General features: G+C 33.5%; 3 protein-coding genes and 1 pseudogene across 5 annotated transcripts; 3 read left to right on the plus strand and 1 right to left on the minus strand.

The window, feature by feature from the left end:
* The first annotated feature begins 981 nt into the window (after window positions 1–981).
* Window positions 982–3,754, plus strand: LOC128279288 (transcription factor GTE10-like; annotated as a pseudogene).
* A 5,575-nt stretch (window positions 3,755–9,329) lies between these two features.
* LOC108454332 (uncharacterized) lies at window positions 9,330–14,367 on the plus strand. 2 transcript variants are annotated; one of them, XM_017752750.2, is made up of 8 exons: window positions 9,330–10,074; window positions 11,120–11,287; window positions 11,489–11,590; window positions 11,683–11,784; window positions 11,901–12,020; window positions 12,490–12,627; window positions 12,804–13,097; window positions 13,928–14,367. In XM_017752750.2, exons 1-8 carry the CDS (start codon window positions 9,580–9,582, stop codon window positions 14,213–14,215), a joined length of 1,707 nt encoding a protein of 568 aa, XP_017608239.1. In that variant the 5' UTR covers window positions 9,330–9,579; the 3' UTR covers window positions 14,216–14,367. The 2 variants fall into 2 exon arrangements, with proteins under 2 accessions (XP_017608239.1, XP_017608241.1); XM_017752752.2 differs by having other exon boundaries at window positions 9,337–10,074; window positions 11,976–12,020.
* A 618-nt stretch (window positions 14,368–14,985) lies between these two features.
* LOC108455228 (transcription factor GTE8-like) lies at window positions 14,986–20,592 on the minus strand. 2 transcript variants are annotated; one of them, XM_053018878.1, is made up of 11 exons: window positions 20,359–20,592; window positions 18,487–20,179; window positions 18,340–18,388; window positions 18,106–18,249; window positions 17,115–17,176; window positions 16,946–17,015; window positions 16,421–16,498; window positions 16,231–16,346; window positions 16,086–16,152; window positions 15,872–16,002; window positions 14,986–15,627 (listed from the first exon to the last, which is right to left on the minus strand). In XM_053018878.1, the coding sequence occupies exons 2-11, from the start codon at window positions 19,810–19,812 to the stop codon at window positions 15,355–15,357; spliced, it is 2,316 nt and encodes a 771-aa protein (XP_052874838.1). In that variant the 5' UTR covers window positions 19,813–20,179; window positions 20,359–20,592; the 3' UTR covers window positions 14,986–15,354. The 2 variants fall into 2 exon arrangements, with proteins under 2 accessions (XP_052874838.1, XP_052874839.1); XM_053018879.1 differs by lacking the exon at window positions 18,106–18,249.
* A 464-nt stretch (window positions 20,593–21,056) lies between these two features.
* Window positions 21,057–22,232, plus strand: LOC108455229 (60S ribosomal protein L7a-2-like). The gene is made up of 3 exons (XM_053019486.1): window positions 21,057–21,454; window positions 21,545–21,637; window positions 21,901–22,232. The coding sequence occupies exons 1-3, from the start codon at window positions 21,407–21,409 to the stop codon at window positions 22,030–22,032; spliced, it is 273 nt and encodes a 90-aa protein (XP_052875446.1). The 5' UTR covers window positions 21,057–21,406; the 3' UTR covers window positions 22,033–22,232.
* Window positions 22,233–24,919: the final 2,687 nt, after the last annotated feature.

The raw sequence follows: 24,919 nt of genomic DNA on the forward strand, positions 1-24,919 counted from the left end.
GTTGTGGTGGACAGGTTTTAGAAGTATGCAACTTTCATCCCCGCAACCAAGGAGTGTCCTGCTGAGGAGGCAGCTCGCTTATTCTTTAAGCATGTGGTGAAGTATTGGGGAGTACCACAGTCTATCATCAGTGATCGAGATGGGCGATTCAAGGGTCGATTTTGGACAGAGTTGTTCAAGTTAATGGGCTCAGACTTAAAACTTTTCCACTAGCATGCATCCTCAAACCGACGGGCAAACCAAACGAGTGAATGTATTGTTGGAGACGTATTTTCGGCACTATGTAAATGCGACACAAAAGGATTGGCCAAAGTTGTTGGACGTGGCCCAGTTTTCATACAACTTACAACGAAGTGGGGCAACGAACCAGAGTCCGTTTGAAATAGTGACGGGGCAACACCCAATATGGTTGCAACTCGTTATGCGGGACCGAATCCAGCAGCTTATCGATTTGCGAGGGATTGGCAAGAGCAAAACGAGCTAACTAGAGCTTGTCTACATAAGGCAAGTAAGCGCAACAAGAAATGGGCGGATCGAAATCGAAGGGACGTGCAATTTCAGGTTGGTGACCCAGTTCTTGCCAAACTACACCTGATTTTGTGACATGATGGGTTACACAAAAGACTCGTTCGGCGGTATGAGGGGCCATTTCGAATTGTGAAGAAGGTAGGCAAGGTGGCCTACAAGCTTGAGTTGCCTGAAAAGCTCAAAGTTCATCCAGTATTTCATGTGAGTATGCTTAAGCCATTCCATGAAGGTGGAAAAGACCCAAATCGAAGCAAGTCTGAAAGAACACCAATGGGGGTAAAAGTTACCTATGATTGAGAGGTCGAGAACATTGAAGCGAATCGTGTGGTCAGACGTAAGTACTAGTGACTGCGGCGTGAATACTTGGTCCGATAGAAGGGATTCCCGGATAGTGAGATGAGTTGGGAACTCTTTGAAGCCTTGTGGCAATTCAAGACAAGATAGATCGATACCATGCGAACCTGCGGCGAGGGCGTCGCTAGATTCGGTGGGGGAGAATGTCATAGGTTACGCATGGGAACCCGCAACCATGACACATCTGTGCCATCTATCAAGAAGGAAAGAGGTCATTTGGCCCAATCGGACTGGCCCGTTGCTTGAAGAGATTGAAGGCCCATCTACAAGTTAGATAAATATGGAAACATGATCTTAAAAGATATGATTTTATAATCTTAGAGATCTTAGATATGATATGTAATCTTATAAGATATTATTTTACAAGATTACATATCTTAGATAAGATATGTAATCTTAGAAGATATCATTTTATATTCTTAGAGATTTAATTGTAGATACCCTTTAATCATAGCCGTTGATGTACTTGATTTTGCACCGTTGGATTTGGAGAGGCTCAACTATAAATAGAGGCCTCTTCCCTCATTGTAAGGCACTTGAGTTTTGAGCAATAAGAATTCTTGAGAGCATTCACTCAAAGTTCTCTCTCTCTTGTGTTCTTATTTTTCTTGGCTTGTTCTTGTCTCATTCTTCTTTCATCTTGTTTGGCTTTGAGTAGCTTTCGCTTGAGTTGTGTTTTGGGAAGAATTCTATTGAATCTTTTTTTTGTGGAAGTTAGGCTGACTTAGGCGTTTTTAGAGTAAGAAACTGCCTAAGGCAGCACGGATTGTGAGGCAAGAATCCTAAGTCCGTGACACTAGAAGCTTCTTCTATTTTTCTATTAGTGGACTAATTGTGGGTATGGGATTGCGGCTGGATTTTTGGAATAAAATTAGTGGACCAAACTGTGGTCTTCTCTCTGGCATAGATAGGCTTTATTCTCGCTCAGCAAGTTTTTCACCTTTCGTGGATAGATGGGCTGGGTCGGGAGCAGTGACAATAGGAGTTTCAGTCTTAGGCTTTTTTGTGTACCCAAACAAAAGGAAAGGGGCTTATGTCTTCAGTTGCTTAATTGAATATTCTATTATTTGATGAATGTGAATACTAATTCGAATTCTTCTGAAGAGTAATGAACTGTTCATTTGTGAACTTTGAAAGAGTTTGAATCAGTAGATAAGAGTTTTGAGTTTTTACAATTAAGTATCATCGAATGTAAACCTTAATGGAATTGTTGATATGTGTGGTCATTGGAAGTTAATCTCATGGCACAGCTTTTCCGTTAGAATACACTGGACCGAAGGAATCCAAAAGGTGTTCATTTTCACAATTGATGGGGATATTTAGGGAGTATTTTAAGGGAGGGAATCGTTCTGGTTTTATCTCTGGTTATAGGCATGCGGTTGAGACCATGGGTGAATCAGAAGGGATTGGGAGCTCAGGACGGATCGATACAGAAATGACAGCATCGGAGGGTACATGTGCACCTAAAAGGAAATGTATTGGTTTGAATGCTGATAGTTACAATAATTTCGGTGTCCCCATGGAAGCATTGCTGTTGTCAAAGATGTCACTATCTGAGAGAAAGAATTTGGAGTTGAGATTAAAAATAGAGCTTGAACAGGTTCGGTTGTTACAAAAGAAAGTTGCTAGTTTGGGCTCTAGGTTAGATTTTTTATCTCCATCTACGGATAACAGGAGTTGCAATGATGGGAAGAAGATGCCTTTGCTTAATAAATTTAATCGGTCTGGAGCATCGAATTGACAAGGTAAGAAACGACCTCTTGGAGGACATAATGGAGTCCACTCAAAGAAGAGCACATGGGGACGATTTGAACCGAAGCTGGCCATTGCAGTGAGTAATTCGAATGCTTACTTGATGAAGCAATGCGAGGCTTTGCTCAACCATTTGATGCAACATAATTTCGGTTGGGTTTTCAACAGCCCTGTTGATGTGGTGAAGTTGAACATTCCGAATTGTTTCACTGTCATTAAGCATCCTATGGATTTTGGCACTGTGAAAAAGAAGATAACTTCTGGACAGTATACTAGTCCATTGGACTTTGCTGCTGATGTTCCTCTTACACTCTCATATGCAATGACATATAACCCACCCGAAAATGATGTCCACATTATGGCCGAGACGCTAAGTAAATATTTTGGAGCAAGATGGAAAGCTATAGAAAAGAAGCTTCCTATAACCATGAATGTCGTTGATGCTATGCCTTCAATAGCGGCGGAGCACCCTATAGAAGTTGAAAGGAATTGTGACATCTTGCCTATGAAATAGAAAAAAATAACCCCAAAAGAAAGTATTCTCAAGTCGAGCAGTTAGATGATGATGACCGATCGGAAAAGCGGCGAGTTGAGCACGAAATTAGAGTCTTTGTTGGGCGAGTTGCTGAAAACATTATTGATTTCCTTAAATAACATAGTTCTCTTGAAGGTCAAATGGGCGAGGAGGAGATTGAAATTGACATCGATGCTCGAGTGATGAAACCTTGTTTCAATTGCGAAAACTTTTGGATGGTTATTTGCTCGGGAAGCAAAAACCGTGCAAAAGTTGAACCTTGTGAAATGGAGGTATATTCCTAAGTCTCTATGCCAATACCCTTCTGATTTTCTATCCAGTATGCAAGATTCAAATTGATGATATTGGTTCGTCTTTTTCCCCATTGTAGCTTCCTAATGAGTCAGGATTTAGCAATTCGTCAATGCAGCCTTGTAAAGGTAATTTACTGCACAAGTTGCTGGTCGTGATCCATCCACTTCTAGCTACCCTTCTATAGAAATAGAGAAGGAATTAAACCATACAAACAGCAAATGCGGTAGTTCCAGTAGCTCAAGCAGTGAATCAGGTTCTTATTCTAGTGGTTGGTACTGTATTGGGTCGTAAATGATACACTTGTAATTGCCAGATACTCAGATTCGAATTTTTTAATTCGAATTTGATTCAGTAATTATCAACCTGAGCTCGAACTCAAGTAACTTGAGCAAGTCGAATCAAGCATCTTAATACCCGATTCAAACAGTCTCACAAGCTTAATCAAACCTTTTATTTTTAATATATACTTTAAATAATTAGAAATTGTTTGCGTAAAATCTTAATTCATGCTAGAGCTCGAGTATGGGGATCAAATAAAATAGTTTAATTGAGCTGAGCTCAAGTGAACTTAGGTTGTCTTGATTTTAGAGTAGAGTGGGATCTTGCAGTGTGTTTGAACTTGTTGGGGCATCGTGTATCAGATTAATGAAAGAACTGGGAATAGCTTTTGCGTAACGAGGCCATCTTTGTATAATATGAGGTCATGATGTTCACTTTGTGATTGACTGTTGAACTCTTACCATTAAGTTGCTACACCTATTTATTTTTCATGAAGTGTATCGGTGTTTGGCACAGGTGCCAGACACATTGTCGGACATAGGTACAAGGATATGATCTTCCAAATAGATTGAAAAACACAGAGAAAATATAGAAATACCCATTTTAGGCACATAACCGTATTTGATACTTGCACTTGAGTTCAAGTAACAGATTATTTTAGGTCTTCATAGGAGTACACACCAATATATGAAAAAACTTAGAAAAATTTAACAATCTCACTCCCGAGTCCAAGTAACATAGCTTAAAGTTCAATAAAATTTATATAATTGGTTTGCCTACTTTTTAATCCCCTAATTCTGTGTTGGCATCAGTATGTTGGAAATGATATAATAATATATCTATCGAATATTAAACATATAATAATATATTTATCGAATAAAATTAAAATTTAATAGATATCGTTTGATTATGACTAAAATTTTAATATTTAAAAAAAATAAAAAATGATGAAATTAAATTATAAATATTACATCCACAACTTATCCACAACTTATATGCAGTATAAAAACTTCCTTTGATAAAAACAAAAACACTTTTTCCAATATAATAATAATTTTTATATAATAAATTTTAAATTTATCCTTTTATCAAATATATACTCATATATCATTCGTATATACGTGACAATGCAACAACCAACAAGATATATACTTAGATAGATAGCTATATATTGTTGTTCGATTTTGTTAATATGTGAAAAACAAATTTAAAAGGGCATCAAGGGTCTTAGTCTCCACAAAATTGAAAAATTATTATGAAACCCTTCAAGAAATGTTTAAATTATAAATTAATATGTGGTTAAATTGTGCTTTAATTTTTTTAAAATTAAAACCCTTAAAAATAATACAATCATATATTAATACATGATGAAATTATATTTTAATCTTTTAAAATTTTATAATTCATATAAAAAATTCGCCCGTGATTAAAAAGTCTACCGACTTTAGGCAAATGACAATTCATAATCATCTCCTAAAAGTAAGAAATCCCTCACCAACATCCATATCTAAATACATATATGAACATACCTATGTAGCTTTCATACTTAAAAACTCTAAATACATGGAACTCTTGGAAAATAATATATATATACTCACATAGTTGAAATAACAAATTATGAGACTCTTCATTTTTAAAATATTTGTATAAGATTTATATTCTGATAAAATATAATCGTTTAAATAAATGAAAAAAAAAATCACACTATGTATAGCCGAAGAACTACAACAACACATATTCTACAAAATATTCTTCGTCCATGACTTTGTCCACCAACCCCCCCAAAAAAAAAAAAGAAGATATGACAGTCGAATTAAATTATATAAAAATAAATAAACATGCTGTTCTCTAAGGCATCTGGCGTGTTTTAGAACAAGGTTGGTTTCTATAAATTATTATTTTAATAGTATTTATTTATTTTAGTGTTAAATGTGAATTTAAATATGATATATTTGCAAATGTTTATTTTTCATGCATATATAAAAATTTAATCATATTAAATCCACTAGTACTTAACGTTAATGTTAATATATAGCTAAATCGAGAAAATAACTTAATTGGAACAATACTTTAAGATGCGGATTCAATTAAGATATTTTAAAAGTTTATGGGTCAATTTAGAATATGACCCATAATTTGAAGGTCTATGATAAAACTAATTCAAATTCATAGAGACAATTTTCGAAATTACTCATTAACTTACAACTTGTATAATATAAGACTTTAATTTGTTGTAATTATATGTATAAAGTATAGAATTTGATTCAATTGTAAATCAAGTTACACATGTTCAATACATATAATTGTTTGATATAAAATAAACAAACATAAAAAATGATGTCATAGCAACCGCAATGTTAGCCATATGTTAAAATTAAATTAAATTAAATTTAAATTCAAATTTTCATGTATGAGATCATAATAAAATTAAATTTTATGTTTAATTTTGTTATTTATCTAAAATATATACATATAATATTGTAACCCATTTAATATAAATTAAATTGTGCCATATTTACAAGTGAAAAAATGTAAAATATATATTTATTAAAAATATGTAAAAGATAATTAAGGTTTCAATTGATATAGTAAAATTTAAATATTAAAATTTATGATATTCTTATTCAAATCTTACAGTGTGGGGATATTTTTAAATATTTATTTTACATTTAAATAGTATAGATATATCTTATTTTATATTTAATTTTTATCTTATTTAATAAAATTTCCTCTTCCTTTTATGAATAAAACTATACATCTTTATGGGAAAAGGTGATAAGTGAATATCATGTGAAAATGAGGGATGGTGTCCCGTACTTAAAAAAGCCTTTGATAAATGTATATCAACTTATTTAAATATGGGACTTGTGATGAAAACAATGCATGGCCAAGGTGGATAAAGCTTTTAATAAACGATTGACAGCCTCAAATTAATGTTTAAAACTCTTTGGTCCCTCAAAACATAAAAAGCCTATGATTTAGAGGTAGTATGGTAGATGTGGGTGGGGTTTGGATTGAATTTAAGAAATGAAGGAATAAAAATTATTTAATTTTAATTATAAAATATTAATATTAATATAATAATATATTTTTAAAAATGGTTAATGAGGTAAAAATATCATGAAAGTTTATGTACTGAGCATATGTATTAAGAATTATATTACATTTTGTTTATTTTATTCAAAAATAATAATTTTATATAACGAGATCAAAGAGCATAATGATTATTTTTATTAAAAATTTTATCGATTTCATTTGTTAAAAACTTATGTGACTGGAAGAATAATCAGATAATTACATGTGTGTGTCACATGTACCTTTTGTTAATATACAATGACAAGTTTTTATTAATAAAAATTGATGAATTTTTAACAGAAAAATTAATTTACTTTTTGATCTGGCGTACATGAACTAAATTACTATTTTTTTTAGTAAAATGAGCAAAATGCAATTCGGAAATACTTTACTCAAGCCCATAAATTTTTATATTAATCTTTATATATTCGTATAAGGCAACACTGTTTTTTTTTAGTTTTTATTAATGTGATGACTTATCACTTTAAATTGTACGTCATATTTAATCATTTTAGTCTAAATAACTTCAAAGTGTTATGTCAAAACCATTTTCTACCGTAAGTTAATCTGATGATATTTGAGGACACATTAAATTTAATTTTTAAGACATTAGATTTTTATTAAGATTATAAATTTTTTTCTCCGGTGCAATCAATCACCTATGAAATTATATTTTTAAAAAGAAATTTCAAAATCCTTTAAAATATAAATTTAAAATCTGCATTATTGAAATAGAGAAAGAAAAACAAATTTGGGTTGTGAAATCATAAAATTTAATTTTACAACCTCACACATATATATAATTTTTTTTCTATTTGTTATATTGATAGTTTTAAACTAAAAATAATATATATAATTCAAACTTAATTAAAACATTATTTCGACTTTATCCGGACAAAATATGAGTGTTACATATTATATTATTACAATTACGTGGACTAAAACTGAAAAAAAAAGAAAAAAAGAAAAAGGCCCGACTACTTTTATGGAATCATCATTGCCTTTAAAGGAAGGTAATTGTGTATCCGTTTGTATGATTTCTTTCCTTATTTTTGTTATATTTATATTTAAGTTTTATAAAAGTATTTAAATTTTAATATGTTGATATAAATTTTATTTTTATTTGGGTTGTATGTTTCTTTATGCTGCTTTTATTACGTTTGTACTATATAGTTGTTTTCCTTTTCATGTTAGGTTCATGCATATGTGATTGGATTTTAGTTTTATATATTTATATAAATATTGATATGTTTTTATCATTGCATTTCGTTGTAGTTTATATAATTTAATTTTAGTAACCAATTATTTAATTTTTAAAACAATAATATTTGTAATGTATTAATTAATAAAAATATTATCATCACGATAGATATCTTAATTTCAAAAAAAATATATCTATTATAAACAAAAGCTATTCTTATGCTATGCTCAAGTGGCATAGAATGGATTAGACGGGGTAATATAGTCTTTCATTTAATATTTTCAAAATTTATTTGAATTTAGTTTAGTAGGAGTTTGGTTTGAGTTGGATAAAGAGGAAGATTTTTAACTATATATATACGAATTTTAGTTTTGTGCGTTCTAAATATTAGCTTAAATTTAAATTGAATAATTTAAAGGGATATATCTTATGAGTTATAGTTTAATGTGTAAATTTATACACAAATTTTAATTTTATGTAATGTTGTATTTGAATTTTTATTTTTTCTAATTCTCATAAATTATTAATGTAATTATCAATATATTATCGTTTTATGTTTATATATTACATACAAATAATTATATTTATTCCATAATAAAATAAATTAATATATTTATTTCTTTAAATGTGTATGATTAAATCAAAATTAAATTTTCAAGTATATTTTAAACTACAATTAATTTTCATGTCTCATTTTAAAATTTGTCCTAACATATTTATATTTAAAATTTCATTATAATATATATGTTAATATAAGCTTTTAATATTTTTAAAGCAAAAAGATGGGTTATTTAGTATAATCATTGAAAATGAATTAGATATTTATAAATAGATAAATTTGCACAAATAATCACCCAATTATAGATAAATTTTTATCACTTAACAGTTAAAAATGGTCACCCATATTTTCGTTAATTGAACAATAAAAATGTGCATTGGTTTTTAATTTACATAATAACAAATTTAAACATCAACCTATTTATATATTTTATTAATTTCACTTTGATTCTGTTTATTTTTAAAATATAAAAATATATAAACATTATATAAATACATGAAATATAAAAGTTCCAAGAAATTTTATATATTTTTAAAAATACAAAAATCACTAAAAATTATAAAAACTTTAAAAGATTTTAAAAATTCAACGAGATTCCATAAACTAGCGTATATATTTAGTATTAATATATTTTATAATTTTAATTTTTTTTGTGAATTAAAATTACTAATAAATTAACATAGCAAATATAAAGATACTTACTATTCAATCAGAATAAAAATAAATAATTACGATTAAGTGTATATTTTCTATTTTTACACCTCTATATTTCAAATTTCCTCAAATTTCGATCTCTCCGCCAATCTCCCCATAGTTTCAAAATCATTTTCTCTTCTGCGGCTCCTCCTGGTCCTGGTTTAGCTGTATCTGTTTTTGCCTACGTTTTAAATTTTCTCGATTCAAAATTAAATGCTCTAAAATCATAAGCTTTCTTCTTCTCTAAATCCCTAATAAGTTCCCCCAGTCAATCACTCTTCTCTCCCTCTGCCTCTTGTTTTCTCAATGGCAACTTCAGCTTTCAAGTCAACTACCAGGAGGGCTTCCCTCGCTAACTCTCCCGGTGACTCTTCTTCCTCCAATCGCTCTTCCTCCGGCCACCGCCGCGCCAGGAGCCTCAGCAGATTTTCCCGTCGGATTCCTGGAGTCGGCGACGATGACGATGAGCCTACTCCGGCTCCGAGAAGCAGGGGGAGGTTTGTGAATACAGTCAGGGGATCGGGGTTCCCGGAGATTAGTCTCGACGATCTCGCTGTCGAGCTCTTTGATTCCTCCCTCCGAGGCCGTTCGGTTTCTCGGATGGATGACGTCACACCATGCAATGGTAAAGGAGGAGGAGGAGAGAGTGTGGCTCAGAGAAGAGGAAGGTCGGTGTCCAGGCAAGGATCCAGGGGTAGTGTTGTAAATAATGGTGCTGGAGGACGGTTAACTTCGGACACTGCTATTTCCAGGAGGAGAAGATCGGCCTCCGTTGTTCGGTATCAAATTAGTGATTCTGAGGTACTATTTCTTTTCAGTTCTTCCCTCTCCATTACTGTTGTTTTTATTCTTGTGCTTGAATTAATTATTTAGATGAATTCTTTAGTTTGTATAAACATGGTTAAACTAAGCAAATTAGTTAATTTATTATAAAAGTGAACAATGAAATTTTAAAGAATGTTGAATTTTGATTTTTTTTTCAACATAACTTTAAAAGACTAATCAGTCTTTCTTAACATTCAAAGTTACCGACATCTAAAATATTCTCTCTGTTGCTTCCAAATTATCTGTATAACGTTAGATTTCTCACTTTGATAGTAGAGGGTCTAATTAGCTCTTCAGAGCTTATAATAAGTGGACCTACCAGGTAGTTTAAACTATCAATTGTAATATTGCAAGGAGACATTATCCGGTGACTAGACTTAACTATCTGCTTGTTTTGTGCTTGATGTTTGCTTAATTTGGACTCAAAGATCAATTTACGTGGACAAGCCAACTAAAGCTTTTACCGTTTGTGGCATGCACTTGTACCACCTCCTTAATGGCGTTGCTTAGTTGAAGTTTAAATACATTGTCCAAAATGAGAAAAATGTGGGAGTATTTAATGAGGACATCTGGTTTCTCTTTTGAGTATCCAATAATTATCAAACTCTTTATGGTATTGCAATTGTCATTGCTATGTTCCGAAATTTTTAAGTTCATCCAATGGCATTTCTTTTATGGATGACCAATCTGAGTACATAGTTCAGATGTTCTTGACTTGGATGGCAGATCATTTTCTATATTTGAATACAGGTCATCTTTAATCAGCTTAGGTATATTGTGTTGCATTTGATGAAAGTAAATGAGGAACTTTGGAATTTTTGCATGTCAAATATGTTTATTTTCTTTTAGTAATATTAAAGGTGAAGTGTCATTGATAATAGATAGTAATGTATCCACTTGGCTAACTTGAATGGTTAGGTTGGCTTTAATAAAACGTATTATTATTTTTCATTTTGCAAGGAATAATAATCAAATACTAACTTGGTGATGTGTATGCTTTTGTGGTTCCTAAAATTTGTAGAGTGATCTAGATCAGTTGCAGAACCCAAGCAACCGTGTTAGCATGAAGAGTTCCATTGGTGGAAACAATCAGTTATCCTCCACTCATAAGCCAACAGCTTCAAATAATAGACAAGGCTTAAGAAGATCTCTCAGCCAGAAGGACTTAAAGTATCACGATGGCTACTCTGTAAGCTTCTCTATCTCTTCGAAAATGTATCATTCTAACTTCTACTATCACCATTTAGTTGTGTGGAATTTCTATATAAGGGTTCTATTTAGTAGTTGGGTTAATCCTTACTATACCTAGATATCTTTTAGAATCTTTCAGGCTCATTTATGTCAAATTTATTTCGTTAGCTTAATGAAATTTATACATACATGAAATCAGAGTCACTCTTCTGCCGTAACTGATGATGAAGGGAGGGATGCTGCTCTTTCCAATAAAAATGGGGCGGAGAGGACAATAAAAGCTGTATATGCACAGAAAAAGGTTGCTCTTCTCTTTAAAAAAATAACAATTGTGTAAAAACCTCTAGGAGATATTTTGCTAAATCTTTTACTTTTGTATTTTCCACCCGCTAGGGAGACCACCCCATTGAAGATGATGTGAATGGTGGATTATATGCCGCAATGCGTAAAGAGTTTAGACATGCTGTGGAAGAGATCAAGACACAACTTGAACAAGTCTGTAATTTTATGTTCTGGTCAATGTTTTTAATACTTTATTCCCTCCTACTGGAGCAGAATTTGCTTCATAAATTGTATGCTAAACTTGTTGGATGGCATCTTGGTTTATGCAGTCAATGGTGAAAACAAAGAACTCTAGCATAGCAAACGTTGATACCTTGCAACCTGACAATTCTGACGTTATGCAGGCTATTTCTACAGCTAGAAGGAAGTGCACAACAAAATTGGAAAAGGTATAATCATTATCATCAACATTCTGTGGCATTTATGTGATGATTATGGTCATTGGTACAATAGGGTTTGAGTTGCCTGTGCATTTGGCATCTTTAGTCTTAAACTATTTATATTTTATAGAGTGAACTTTATAGTTTTTTTTTTTTTGTTGAAGATGTATTGGTTCTTGCTTAATACTCTTGGTTTATGATAATCCTGAACCTATCTTTCTTCCAGATTTTTACTCTATATTGAAAATCAAAATAAGGTTGCATTTAAGTTGCTTTTGATGAAAAAAGGTAACTAACTTTCCATGGTACTTTTCATGCATATTAACATGGTTTATGGTGGTTTATGCTTAACGAGCTGATGATTATTAATATATATCAATTGTTTACTCAGGTCTTTGATGAATTTATTCCCTTGATTGAAGCTCTGCACCTCATAATGGAAACATTAGTGATTGATTTTATTTTTTTGATTTGACAGTCGGAGAAGCGACGACAAGATTTATTGGCTGAGATTCTATTGGAGGAGCAGCATGGGAGAGAGCTCTCTAAAATTGTCAAAGAACTGCTTCCTGAACCGAAGAGCTCTTTTGTTGAGAAACCAGTACGGGCCCGAAAGGTACAAATTCCCCTTACACTCACTGCAATTATGCATGACTTCGTAATCTATATGGCTATTTTTGAGTGCACACCATTTTCTTTGTTAAATCCACTAGATTCTGATGTTCCTTGATGTAGTAAAGGTGATTTGATCTTTCTTTTGATTGTTTAATCAACATACAAATTATTTCCCAGAGGAGCAATGACAGATATAGGATGTCCCGACAATTGACTGAGGAGGCTGAAAAATATATCGAGGATTTCATTTCTAATGTTGAAGATACAGATATTTCATCATTAGATGGGGACAGGAGTGATACTACCAGTTCAAGCATAGGGGGAATAACAAAGACACCAATTTTCCAGAATCCAGCAGTGTTTAAATCTGTCCCTGTTGAAATGGATGGTGTACTGCTGCCTTGGTTACAATGGGAGACTTCTAATGATGTTTCTCCGTTATCTTGCGAGAATAAATGCAATATTTCTCAGGTAATCTTATGCCCTACAATGGCAGTTCATAGTAAAAAGCTGAATATCCAACACTATTCAATCTGTTTTTTGGCAAATTCGGATAATTTGTGAATTTGGATATTAGAAATATCTGAATTTCCTTTGGCTTTTCTTCAAATAGTGTTGGATATTCAAATTTTTTATTACAATCGATTATACTTATATAATGGATTCAGGTATTTGAATTTGATTTAAATTTTTTACGTTACTCTAACTCTACAAATATTTTTTCTGAATTATCTATGTTTAACATCCACCTTCGGTCGGTTTTCTAATTTGAGGATGAAGATAAACATATACCTATGTCCAACAATCCTAGATTGAGTAACATAGATCTTTTAACTTGTTTAGACATGGTTAAATCTTAGGCACAATAATAAATTTAAAAAATCAACAAATTTCATAGAAGTTAGAAAAATTATTCCTCTCAATGTTGACGTATATGTAGACCGTCGAGCATGCTATCTTGTCAATGTTATTAAAATTTTAAATAATTCAGTCAACAAAGTAATTTGACTAGTTGAAGGTGGGGAGCCGAAGTAATTCAAAAAAAAGAAAAAGAAAAAGAGTAGGGTTAAATTTGTCTTTATATTTTAATTTTATGTTTCTATGTTTAAAATGTTTAGTTTAACAGATTTATCAACGGTAATAATATCTAAATCAAAGGTAGATTTGGATAGAAAGTGGATAATAACCAGAATTCAGATGTCAGATATTTCAAAATTTGTAGATGAATACCTAATGAGTTGTTCATCTCTAGCGTTTCTATATATATGGATTTATATATGTGTTGCATTGAGATGATATAGGAAGCAGTGAGTGGGCAAGATCTAAGCGATCAATTGACCAACAGCAGCAGCCGAGGGAGTTGGAGCCCAGAATTTAGTGATTGTACAATTTCACAAAATGTTGTATTTGGAAGTGGAAATTACCAAAGCCAGACCTCTTCTTCTTCTTCAAATAAGATGATAATGAAGTTGGATTTGGATGATTATATAAACACTGGCAGTGACGAAGATTTTCTACTTGAAATGCGGAGCCAGCGACATGGAATTAATTCAGGTAAGCTTCTACTTTGTAACCACATGTTCTTTTAGTTACAATCACATATCTTTTTCTCTTTCTAAATTTTTAGACTACAATGGTAACTTTGTAATTTATTATTATTTAATAAGGGTTTCTGTTTGGATGAAATTATTTTTTAAAGAATGTTAATAGGAAATTTGTTAGTGAAAATTCATTTCAACAATTTTCTTTCGGTCAAAATCTTTCAACAAGTTTCCTAATGTTGGATAAGGTGATTTGTATTTTTTGTCCCACACTTTTTTTTTTTTTTGTAAAAGTTTTATTTTGTTTCACCTAAAAAGTATAAAATATTAGTATAAATGTTGATTTTTCAAATAAAAAATATTTATATTGCGTCCATCCACTGCCCAATATAAGCTCGGACAGAAGAAAAATCTCACTTTTGGACAACTTTTAATTCATATGATTACTATTAAATATAATATTAAAAATAAATGCTAGATTATGTATTGCCTAAATTAATTCCTATTAAATAATAAATTTATCATTTCTATTAAAATTATTAATTTATATGGTTAAAAATTGTGTGATTAATGGAATAATTAAGTGTTGATATGTGAAGTGCTATTTGATGTAGAGATAAATTTTAACACTAAAATAAATTTTTTTCATAAATTTATACAAAATTGGTGTGATTAATAAAATAATAAAATAATAAAAATGATATACCACTTGTAACTTATGGTGGCGTGTAAAGATCAAATTTTAACCAAGTTACAGAATTAATTTACCATTCCGAGCTCACCAATGTACGCACTAAGCAACAAAATTACGAAATTCATACCCCAAAACAAAGCGTGAAATAAAAACAACCCCAAAACACAACTAAACGATATTTATTGTTAGCACAAACATTTCAATAAATACAAACCTAACCTGAAAGCATGACAAAATATAAGGCCTACATATACGCACACACACACACAAGCAGAGCTTCATAAACCCACAAGTTAACCCCTAAACAAAAGAAAAATCTACTCAACCCAAATAAAAAGATTACTAACTGAACAAATAACAGCTTGGATCCTAATTCCTGTATTTAGGTAAATAAAATAGACAATTTTTATGGTGTCAAAGAATGTTCTATCAAGGACATAATTTCGCAGGAATGCAGTTAGATTCGACTCGACAAGCACACCGAGAAAACAATTCAATCAATTTCGCCTTCCTCAACATCATTTACTGGCTCTGGAGCACTTTGAGGAGGTTCATCTTCATCATCGTCGTCCGGCTTCATGTATAAACCTAGTTGTTCGAGGGGATTACTTACTCCCCGGAGTTTGAAACTTCCCAACTCATTTTGAGAATGACTTGGGCTAGTCTCGTCCATGAAATCAGGCAAAGTTTCATCATTGGTCGTAGTAAGCATCTCTAGATCTTCCATAAATTGACTGTTCTCGTTGATATCCACTGTCTTCTCCATCTGCATAGAGCATAAACTTTTTCGCATCACTATAACCAATGTTGCTCAGACTCTTCATCGTGTTATTAAGGTAACCATGTTTGACACCTACGGCTGACACATCCATACATGGATACAACTTTCCAAGGACTCTCCAAATATAAGGAATTTTTTCATGGAACTAACTGAATATACCCATGTCGTATACACACCCACATCCGACACTGCACCACTTTAGCCACATAATAATGGTATCCTGATTTACCTTTAAAAGAGCCTGACGTGCTGCTTCTCTCTCCAGCTCCCTCTTCCTTTTGGCTTCAACAGCAGCTTCAGCTTCAGCTTTTCTCCTTGCCTCTTCCGCGGCTTTGGCCTCTGCTTGCAACCGTGCTTTTTCTGATAACAGAGTAAAAGGGATCATTCAGAGAAACCAAATGAACATTAATCCAGAAAAAAAAACAATAATATGAAGTCTAAACCTTCTCTTTGCCGTCTTTCAAGTTCCTCCCTCTCCATTCGCAGTTTCTCCGGATCACCTTTCTCACCCTGATCTCAATCACGTGATATATACATTAATATTGAGCCATTGACCATATTGTATCTACATGCTACTACTGAACTGACCTTTTCAAGTGCCTTTTCTCGAGCTTTAAGTATGGTGTCAGCAAAACGATTCCTCAATAAAGCTGCACGATAGAGCTTTTCGGGGGAGACTTGCCTCTCAGATGGAGCACTCTCCTCTATAATATTACAGCATTACGGATGAGATTAGCCCCAACAGTAACAGTACAGCCTTCTTAATAAATATGCTTACCCTCTTGTTGGCCCTCTACCTCAACAGCACTAGGTTTATCATCTGAGAACTCAACTTGACCAAACTCATTTAGTGACTCTGTACAAGTACAAGACGAATAGTTTATATTTTTAAGACAAACCGGGGATAGATTTTTCATGAGGCATGCATAGTGGGTAAAAGTACCATGAAAGCCCTTGTACTAGCAGTTGGGTTGCATTTTGCCCTCTCTACTAAAAAGAATGGGCAAATTAGTCCAAGCATATCAGATCTAGGAGCAAACTGATCCTTCTAATAAAAATTTCATCCATTTTTTCTGTTAAAAATTTGGTCTCTATATGTTAGAATGAGGTACATGAGGACCTATAATTGTCTGGTTATTTTGTCAACGTCAGTTTTTAACAGAAACGACCAGTTTGCTTTTTGATATAATGTATAAGGACTAATTTGCCCAATTTTTGAGTAAAAGGGGTAAAATGCCCAATACAAGAGTCTCTATAGTATTTTTACCTGCATTGTGTGCATGTACAAGGATGAGAAACTTACGATTTGCACCATTGGGAACTGCAACACTACTGTTGTTTAAGTCCAAATTTTTTCCCGAATCCATATTTTCCTATGACAAAGGAAGGGGAAAGATAATCCTTAGAACTGTGATTCATTATGTCTCAAACACACCTACTTTGATTCCCAAATTATCAAGATATAGAAATACCTTCGTAGACCTAACAGGAACTGAAGCTTTAGCAGCATCCGACTCACTACCAGAATCAGTATCTGAAAAGAAAAATATCAAATGAAAAAGGAAGATTTTTGAAAGAACTGATACAAGTTTACAATTGCTTTCAATTTGCAGTCAAGATAATTCATACCAAAAGGCTAGGAAGTCTTTTCCAACATACAGATGCCAACACAGAATTAGGGGATTAAAAAGTAGGCAAACCAATTATATAAATTTTATTGAACTTTAAGCTATGTAACTTGGACTCGGGTATGAGATGGTTAAATTTTTCTAAGTTTTTTCATATATTGGTGTGTACTCCTATGAAGACCTAAAATAATCTGTTACTTGGACTCAAGTGCAAGTATCAGATACGGTTATGTGCCTAAAATGGGCATTTCTATATTTTCTCCGTGTTTTTGAATCTATTTGGAAGATCAAATCCTTGTACCTATGTCCGACAATGTGTCTAGCACCTGTGCCAAACACCGGTACACTTCATGAAAAAAAATAGTTGTAGCAACTACATGGTAACAGTCAATCATACAGTGAACATCATGACCTCATATTATACAAAGATGGCCTTGTTACGCAAAAGCTATATATGATGCCCCAACAAGTTCAAACACACTGCCAGATCTCACTCTACTCTAAAATCAAGACAACCTAAGTTCAGTTGAGCTCAGCTCAATTAAACTATTTTATTTGATCCCCATACTCGAGCTCTAGCATGAATTAAGCTTTTACGCAAACAATTTCTAATTATTTAAAATATATATTAAAAATGAAAGGCTTGATTAAGCTTGTGAGACTGTTTGAATCGGGTATTAAGATGCTCGATTCTACTCGCTCAAGTAACTTGAGTTCGAGCTCAGGTTGATAATTACTGAATCAAATTCGAATTAAAAAATTCGAATCTGAGTATCTGGCAATTACAAGTGTATCATTTACAACCCAATACAGTACCAACCACTAGAATAAGAACCTGATTCACTGCTTGAGCTACTGGAACTACTGCATTTGCTGTTTGTATGGTTTAATTCCTTCTCTATTTCTACAGGAGGGTAGCTAGAAGTGGATGGATCACAGCCAGCAACTATATCTATGACCTTTTCAACTTGATCATTACCTAGAAAGAAAGAGAAAAATATATATAGGTTACGATTTGAACTTGATATATAGTAATAATCCAGCAACCAAAAGATGTGCAGTAAATTACCTTTACATGGCTGCATTGACGAATTGCTAAATCCTGACTCATTAGGAAGCTACAATGGGGAAAAAGACCAACCAATATTATCAATTCGAATCTTGCATTCTGGATAGAAAATCAGCAAGGTATTGGCATAGAGACTTAGGAATATACCTCCATTTCACAAGGTTCAACTTTTGCCTGGTTTTTTTGCTTCCCGAGCAAATAACCATCCAAAAGTTTTCGCAATTGAAACAAGGTTTCATCACTCAGAGCATCGATGTCAATTTCAATCTCCTCCTCGCCCATTTGACCTTCAGTAGAACTATGTTCTTTAAGAAAATCAATAATGTTTTCAGGCAACTCGCCCAACAAAGACTCTAATTCTGTGCTCAACTGCTGCTTTTCCTGATCGGTCATCATCTGTCTAACGGGCTCTGACTTGAGAATACTTTCTTTTGGGGTTATTTTTTTCTTTTTCATAGGCAAAATGTCACTATTCCTTTCAACTTCTATAGGGTGCTCCGCTGCTATTAAAGGCATACCATCAACGACATTCATGGTTATAGGAAGCTTCTTTTCTATAGCTTTCCATCTTGCTTCAAAATATTTACTTAGCGTTTCGGCCATAATGTGGACATCATTTCCGGGTGGGTTATATGTCATTGCATTTGAGAGTGTAAGGCGAACATCAGCAGCAAAGTCCAATGGAATAGCATACTGTCCAGAAGTTATCTTCTTCTTCACAGTGCCAAAATCCATAGGATGCTTAATGACAGTAAAATAATCCGGAATGTTCAACTTCACCACATCAACAGGGCTGTTGAAAACCCAACCGAAATTATGTTGCATCAAACGATTGAGCAAAGCCTCGCATTGCTTCATCAAGTAAGCATTCGAATTACTCACTGCAACGGCCGGCTTCGGTTCAAATCGTCCCGATGTGCTCTTCTTTGAGTGGACTCCATTATGTCCTCCAAGAGGTCGTTTCTTACCTTGTGAATTTGATGCTCCAGACCGATTAAATTTATCGAGCAAAGGCATCTTCTTCCCATCACTGCAACTCCTGTTATCTGTAGATGGAGATAAAAAATCTAACCTCGAGCCCAAACTAGCAACTTTCTTCTGAAACAACCGAACCCGTTCAAGCTCCATTTTTAATCTCAACTCCAAATTCTTTCTCTCAGATTGTGACATCTTTGACAACAGCAATGCTTGCATGGGGACACCAAAATTATTGTAACTATCAGCATTCAAACCAATACATTTCCTTTTAGGTGCACATGAACCCTCCGATGCTGTCATTTCTGTATCGATCCGTCCTGAGCTCCCAATCCCTTCTGATTCACCCATGGTCTCAACCGCATGCCTGTAATCAGGGATAAAACCAGAACGATTCCCTCCCTTAAAATACTCCCTAGATTTCCCCATCAATTGTGAAAATGAACACCTTTCGGATTCCTTCAGTCCCGTGTATTCTAACGGAAAAGCTGGTGCCATAAGATTAACTTCCAATGACCACACATATCAACAATTCCATTAAGGTTTACATTCGATGATACTCAATTGTACAAACTCGGAACTCTTCTCTTCTGATTCAAACTCTTTCAAAGTTCACAGAACAGTTCATTACTCTTCAGAAAAATTCGAATTAGGGTTCACATTCATCAAATAATAGAATGTTCAATTAAAACCCTAATAAGCAAACACCAATCAATATTCAAAACCTAACGAATAAACTCCAAGATTATAAACATTCTCCATAAGTTCTAAATCAATGCCATCCCAAGAAGCCCTAAAACTCTTTTACTTTCCTTTCTTCGCCACTCAAAATCTCAAAATTCTGTTTCCCTCGTTTTCGAGCAAACTTGCCTCGACGATGAGGATTTATTGAAGAAAATAGGAAAGAATCAATACTTGCAAAGCCAAAAACAGAACTTTCAAAAAAGAAAAACTAATCTAAGCTCGTTTCGAGGATAAAACTCTATTGAAATGAGATCAGATCGAACTAAATAAAAGGAAGAGCGAAATGCAACTAAAACCTACACATAGAATCTCGAATTTCAAAACCTGGATTCCGCAACAAAGCCGCTGAATCTCTTGATTAAAAAATCCCTGGAGAGAGAAAAAAACTGAAATTCACTCTTCAACGAATCTTCGATTCGCAGGGCAAGCAAATAGAAAGAGAAAATGCGAGCGAAATACGAAGAAAATTAAAAATGAAAAATGAGAGATTTGTGGGAATTGATGGGCTAAGCGTTCAAACTCATTTCCATATTTAAATGGCCCAAAAGGATACTTTACCCGCTACTATTTGAAACTCATCTCAGCTGTTGATTTGTTTGGTCGATGAAATCTAGCGGTTAAAAAGACAAGACAGCAAGTTGTCAGATTTTGGTCCTATAATTAATAAACAAGTTTACTTATTTGATTAGTGGACTTTACTTATTTGATTAGTGGAATCTGGATTAAAGACTTGGATTAAGCGTTATATAATTCAGTACCTATATATTAGATTTGGATTAAATTTAAAATAATCAGAGTACTAAAATAGCAATTAACCTAATCAGGTAAAATAATCACTTCAAGTGTGCTTAAACCTTAATGGTTCAAAAGGTCATGGATAGTTATAGTAATTGGTTGTGGAAGATGTTAATCTGAACCTATAATTTAAGATTGGTTTTCTTTAAAATACCTTTTGTTTATTACAATGATTGGGGGTTAAAGGTAGATTATATTTTTTCCTTTTTTGCAGCAGCAAGTTTGTTCAAGTTGCTTCTCAATTACATGCCAGAGGACAAGGCATCCAAGAAGGAACGTCTGTTGAAAAAAGCACCGGCTGAAGCCGAAGGAAAATCTGCCGAGTCTAAGAAACCCATTGTCCTTAAATACGGTCTTAACCATGTTACCTACCTTATTGAGTAGGTTGCCCTCTAAATTCATCAGTTTATCCATTGTGTTATACACTTCAAAGTAAGAAAAGCAATGGTTTTCATTGTTCTGGCTTGTGCAGAACAAGGCTCAATTGGTTGTTATTGTTCATGATGTGGATCCCATAGAGTTGGTAGTGTGCCTCCCTGCATTATGCAGAAAGATGGAGGTCCCTTACTGCATTGTCAAGGGGAAATCTCGTTTGGGATCGGTATTGTTTTTCCTTTCAGTTTCTTTTTTGCAGATCATCGAGTTTGCCAAGTTGTTTTTACTTATTTGCGTTTAATGCCTAATACCGCAGATTGTTCACAAGAAAACTGCTGCCGTTTTGTGCTTGACCACAATTAAGAATGAGGATAAGTTGGAGTTCAGCAGAGTCCTTGAGGCTATCAAGGTACGATTACACCTGCTGTATTTTCTAACTAAATTTTATAAATTATGGAAGATCTCATTGAGTATGACTGCATGTGTGATAGCGTCTACCATACCATCAACTTGATTGCAATAGCTGAGGATACCCCTTGATTGCAACTAGTTTGAATTAATAGGATCAAAGAGTATTCCATGGAAATGAGTTTTGGTTTATTGCAAGATAAATGTTAGCATAATAATGAAATGAAATGGTGGTTAACATGGTGTAAATATGAATGGGAACAGGCAAACTTCAATGAAAAATATGAGGAGAATAGGAAGAAGTGGGGAGGTGGTCTTATGGGCTCCAAATCACAGTCCAGAACCAAGGCAAAGGAGAAGCTTCTTGCCAAGGAAGCTGCTCAGAGGATGACTTAGAAATGTTCATTTTTTTCCTATCACCATTAATGGTGTTTTATTTTTCCTTTTTGATTAAATGCTCCTTTGCTGTCAGGTGCATTTGACTCTCTTTTTATGTTTTTTTTTTTTTTGGCAGAGGAATAATTGTTATAATTCTAGTGAATACTTTCAAAGTTTCCTTAGTAAATGAAGTTTATAATTTAAGCTTTATTATGCTTTTCAAATCATAATCATTAATGAGGAGACTTGGATAAATCAAAGTTTTTTTAAGTGCCCATATGCATAATATGTGTTGTACGGCAAAATAGGCAAACAACCATGGTAACTTTTTTTTTATAACAAAGAAAAGCACGTGGCAAATTTTCTGTTATAACAAAGGCGTATAGTTTTAGTTATACGGTGCGTTTTGTTGTAACAGAAAGTTTGCCACGTCCTTCTCTTGTTATTTTTCCCTTTTAAGCATGAGCTGTATGAGAAAATGATTATGAAAACACTTGAAAAAAATATCAGAAGTCTTCTCCTTCCTCTGTTCTTCTCCTTCCTCAATATTTCTTATTTTAAGGTTTTGAGATCACTTCAGTTTCAAAAAAGAAAACAAATTTAAGCTCGGTTTAGGCCGAAAACCTAGGACTAAAACTCCTATTGTCACTGCTCCCGACCTAGCCCATCTGTCCCCGGAAGGTGAGAAACTCGCTGAGCGAGAATAAAGCCTATCCATGCCAGAGAGAAGACGACAATTTGGTCCACTAATTTTATTCCAGAAATCCAGCCACAATCCCATACCCACAATTAGTCCACTAACAGAAAAATGGAAGAAGCTTCTAGTGCCTTGCATTTCACCTTTGTATTTCAGAGCAGAGAGACCCCCTAACTCTATATATTCCCTTCATTTTCTCTTCAGCTTTTCATCCCTCACCTTCCATTTTTTTCATTCCCTTATAGTCTTCCTTCTTTTCATTTTGCAAATCTTCTTCTTCTTCTCATTTTGCAATTCAAAATGGTTAAAATCATTAATTAAAAAAATATTTTTAAAATACTAATTACAAATAATTAATACTTATATTTAAATGTTTAATATGTGTTTATATATTCTAATTAAATTTTATAAGTAATTAATATTTATTACTTAAAAATATTTAAAATTTATAATATTAATAACAAGTCATAATAATTTTTTATATTCTTACTAAAATATGATAATATTAATTAATTTAAATTTTATTTAAATGCATATTTGTTTCTTAATAATAACATTAATAATAAATGTCTAAAATGAACATTTTATTTTTAAAAGTATTTTTTGACAGTAATGCTAAACAGTCAAATTTTAAACTAAATTTTTCAGAAGCATTTCTTAAAAACACTTTTCCACAGAAGTTTTCAAAAGCATTGCCAAACTAGTCCTTAAAACTTCAAAAAGGCCCACGGTCCATGCAGAAGCTACAGAAGCGCCGACGGACCATGCAGAAGTCGCAGAAGCGCCGACTATCTATGCAGAAGTCGTAGAAGCGTCAACTGTCCATGCAGAAGCCGCAGAAGCAGCAATTGTCTACGGAGAACTCTTAGAAGCCTAAAAAATGCCCACGATCTATACAGAAGCCACAGAAACGCTGATGGACCATGCAAAAGCCGCAGAAGCCCCGACTGTCCATGGGACAGAAACAATTGAGGAAGCGTTGTGGCAAACTTTGAAGGGAGTCGGAGCAGATGGTATGATCAGACGTAATGTGGTAACTGCATTAACAAAAAATGGTTTTGAGAAGTCTGAGGTGACAAGTTTGATTGCCAAAAGCTTGGACGAGAAAATCGCTCCAAGTGGAGACTCTATTGATGATAGTGACGCTATTGATCGTGACCTTGATACGGAGCTGGAGCTTCTAATTATGATGGATGCGTTAACTATGGATATGATGTCGAAAATAGACCGATTTTATATCACCCTTCGATTCGAACTAGCAAAAGCAATGTCTCCTTGCATAATATGGATTCCAAACATTCATGATCTGGATGTGAATGAGGCGAATTACTTATCCCTCGGTCTATTAGTGAACTATCTCTCCAAGGATTGTGAAAGATGTTCCACTAGAAATATTCTTGTTATTGCTTCGACTCATATTCCCCAAAAAGTGGATCCCACTCTAATCTTATTCCACAACAACGAAAGCACTTTTTCACTCTTTCATATACTAGGGGATTTCACTTGGAAAAGAAGTTCAGGAGACTTAGAAAATCAAAGCAAGCTTTCCGTTATTGGTTGAAGAGTTTTGTGAGTGATGAGGCCGCTAAACAGAGCAAGAATGATGAGGGTAATATCCCTTCCGCAATGGAGGATAATATCCCTCCCGCTCACCCTCCACAAAGTGATATAACGCAGATTAAAGAAACTCTCAATGAGATCACTGAATCCCTGCGACAAGTGCAAGAAGCCATTTTTATTAGAAATCCAAAATCACAAGGATAAGGTGGTGCAACTTCTTTTGACTAGAATTTTAACACATATATACATATATACTTTTTGTTATGAGCTAGAATATTAAACAGGGGAGGGAAAGTTAAAAAATTCTGTTAAAACGGTTAGTTTCATTTAAGCATGAGTTGTATGAGAAAATGGTTATGAAAACACTTTAGAAAAATATCGTAATTCTCCTTCCTTTGTTCTTCTTCTTCCTCAATATTTCTTATTTTAAAGTTTCGAGATCGCTTCCACAACAAAGCCACTGATTCTCTTGATTAAAAAAATCCCGGAGAGGGAAAAGACTGAAATTCCCCCTCTCTCTCTCACTCTTCGACTAATCTTCAATTCGCAGGGCAAGCAAATAGAGAGAGAAATGCGAGCGAAAGACAAAGAAAATTAAAAATGAAAAATGAGAGAAATTTGTGAAAATTGATGGGCTAAGCGTTCAAG

Source organism: Gossypium arboreum, chromosome 9 (assembly GCF_025698485.1).
Source record: "Gossypium arboreum isolate Shixiya-1 chromosome 9, ASM2569848v2, whole genome shotgun sequence".
Taxonomy (NCBI): domain Eukaryota; kingdom Viridiplantae; phylum Streptophyta; class Magnoliopsida; order Malvales; family Malvaceae; genus Gossypium; species Gossypium arboreum.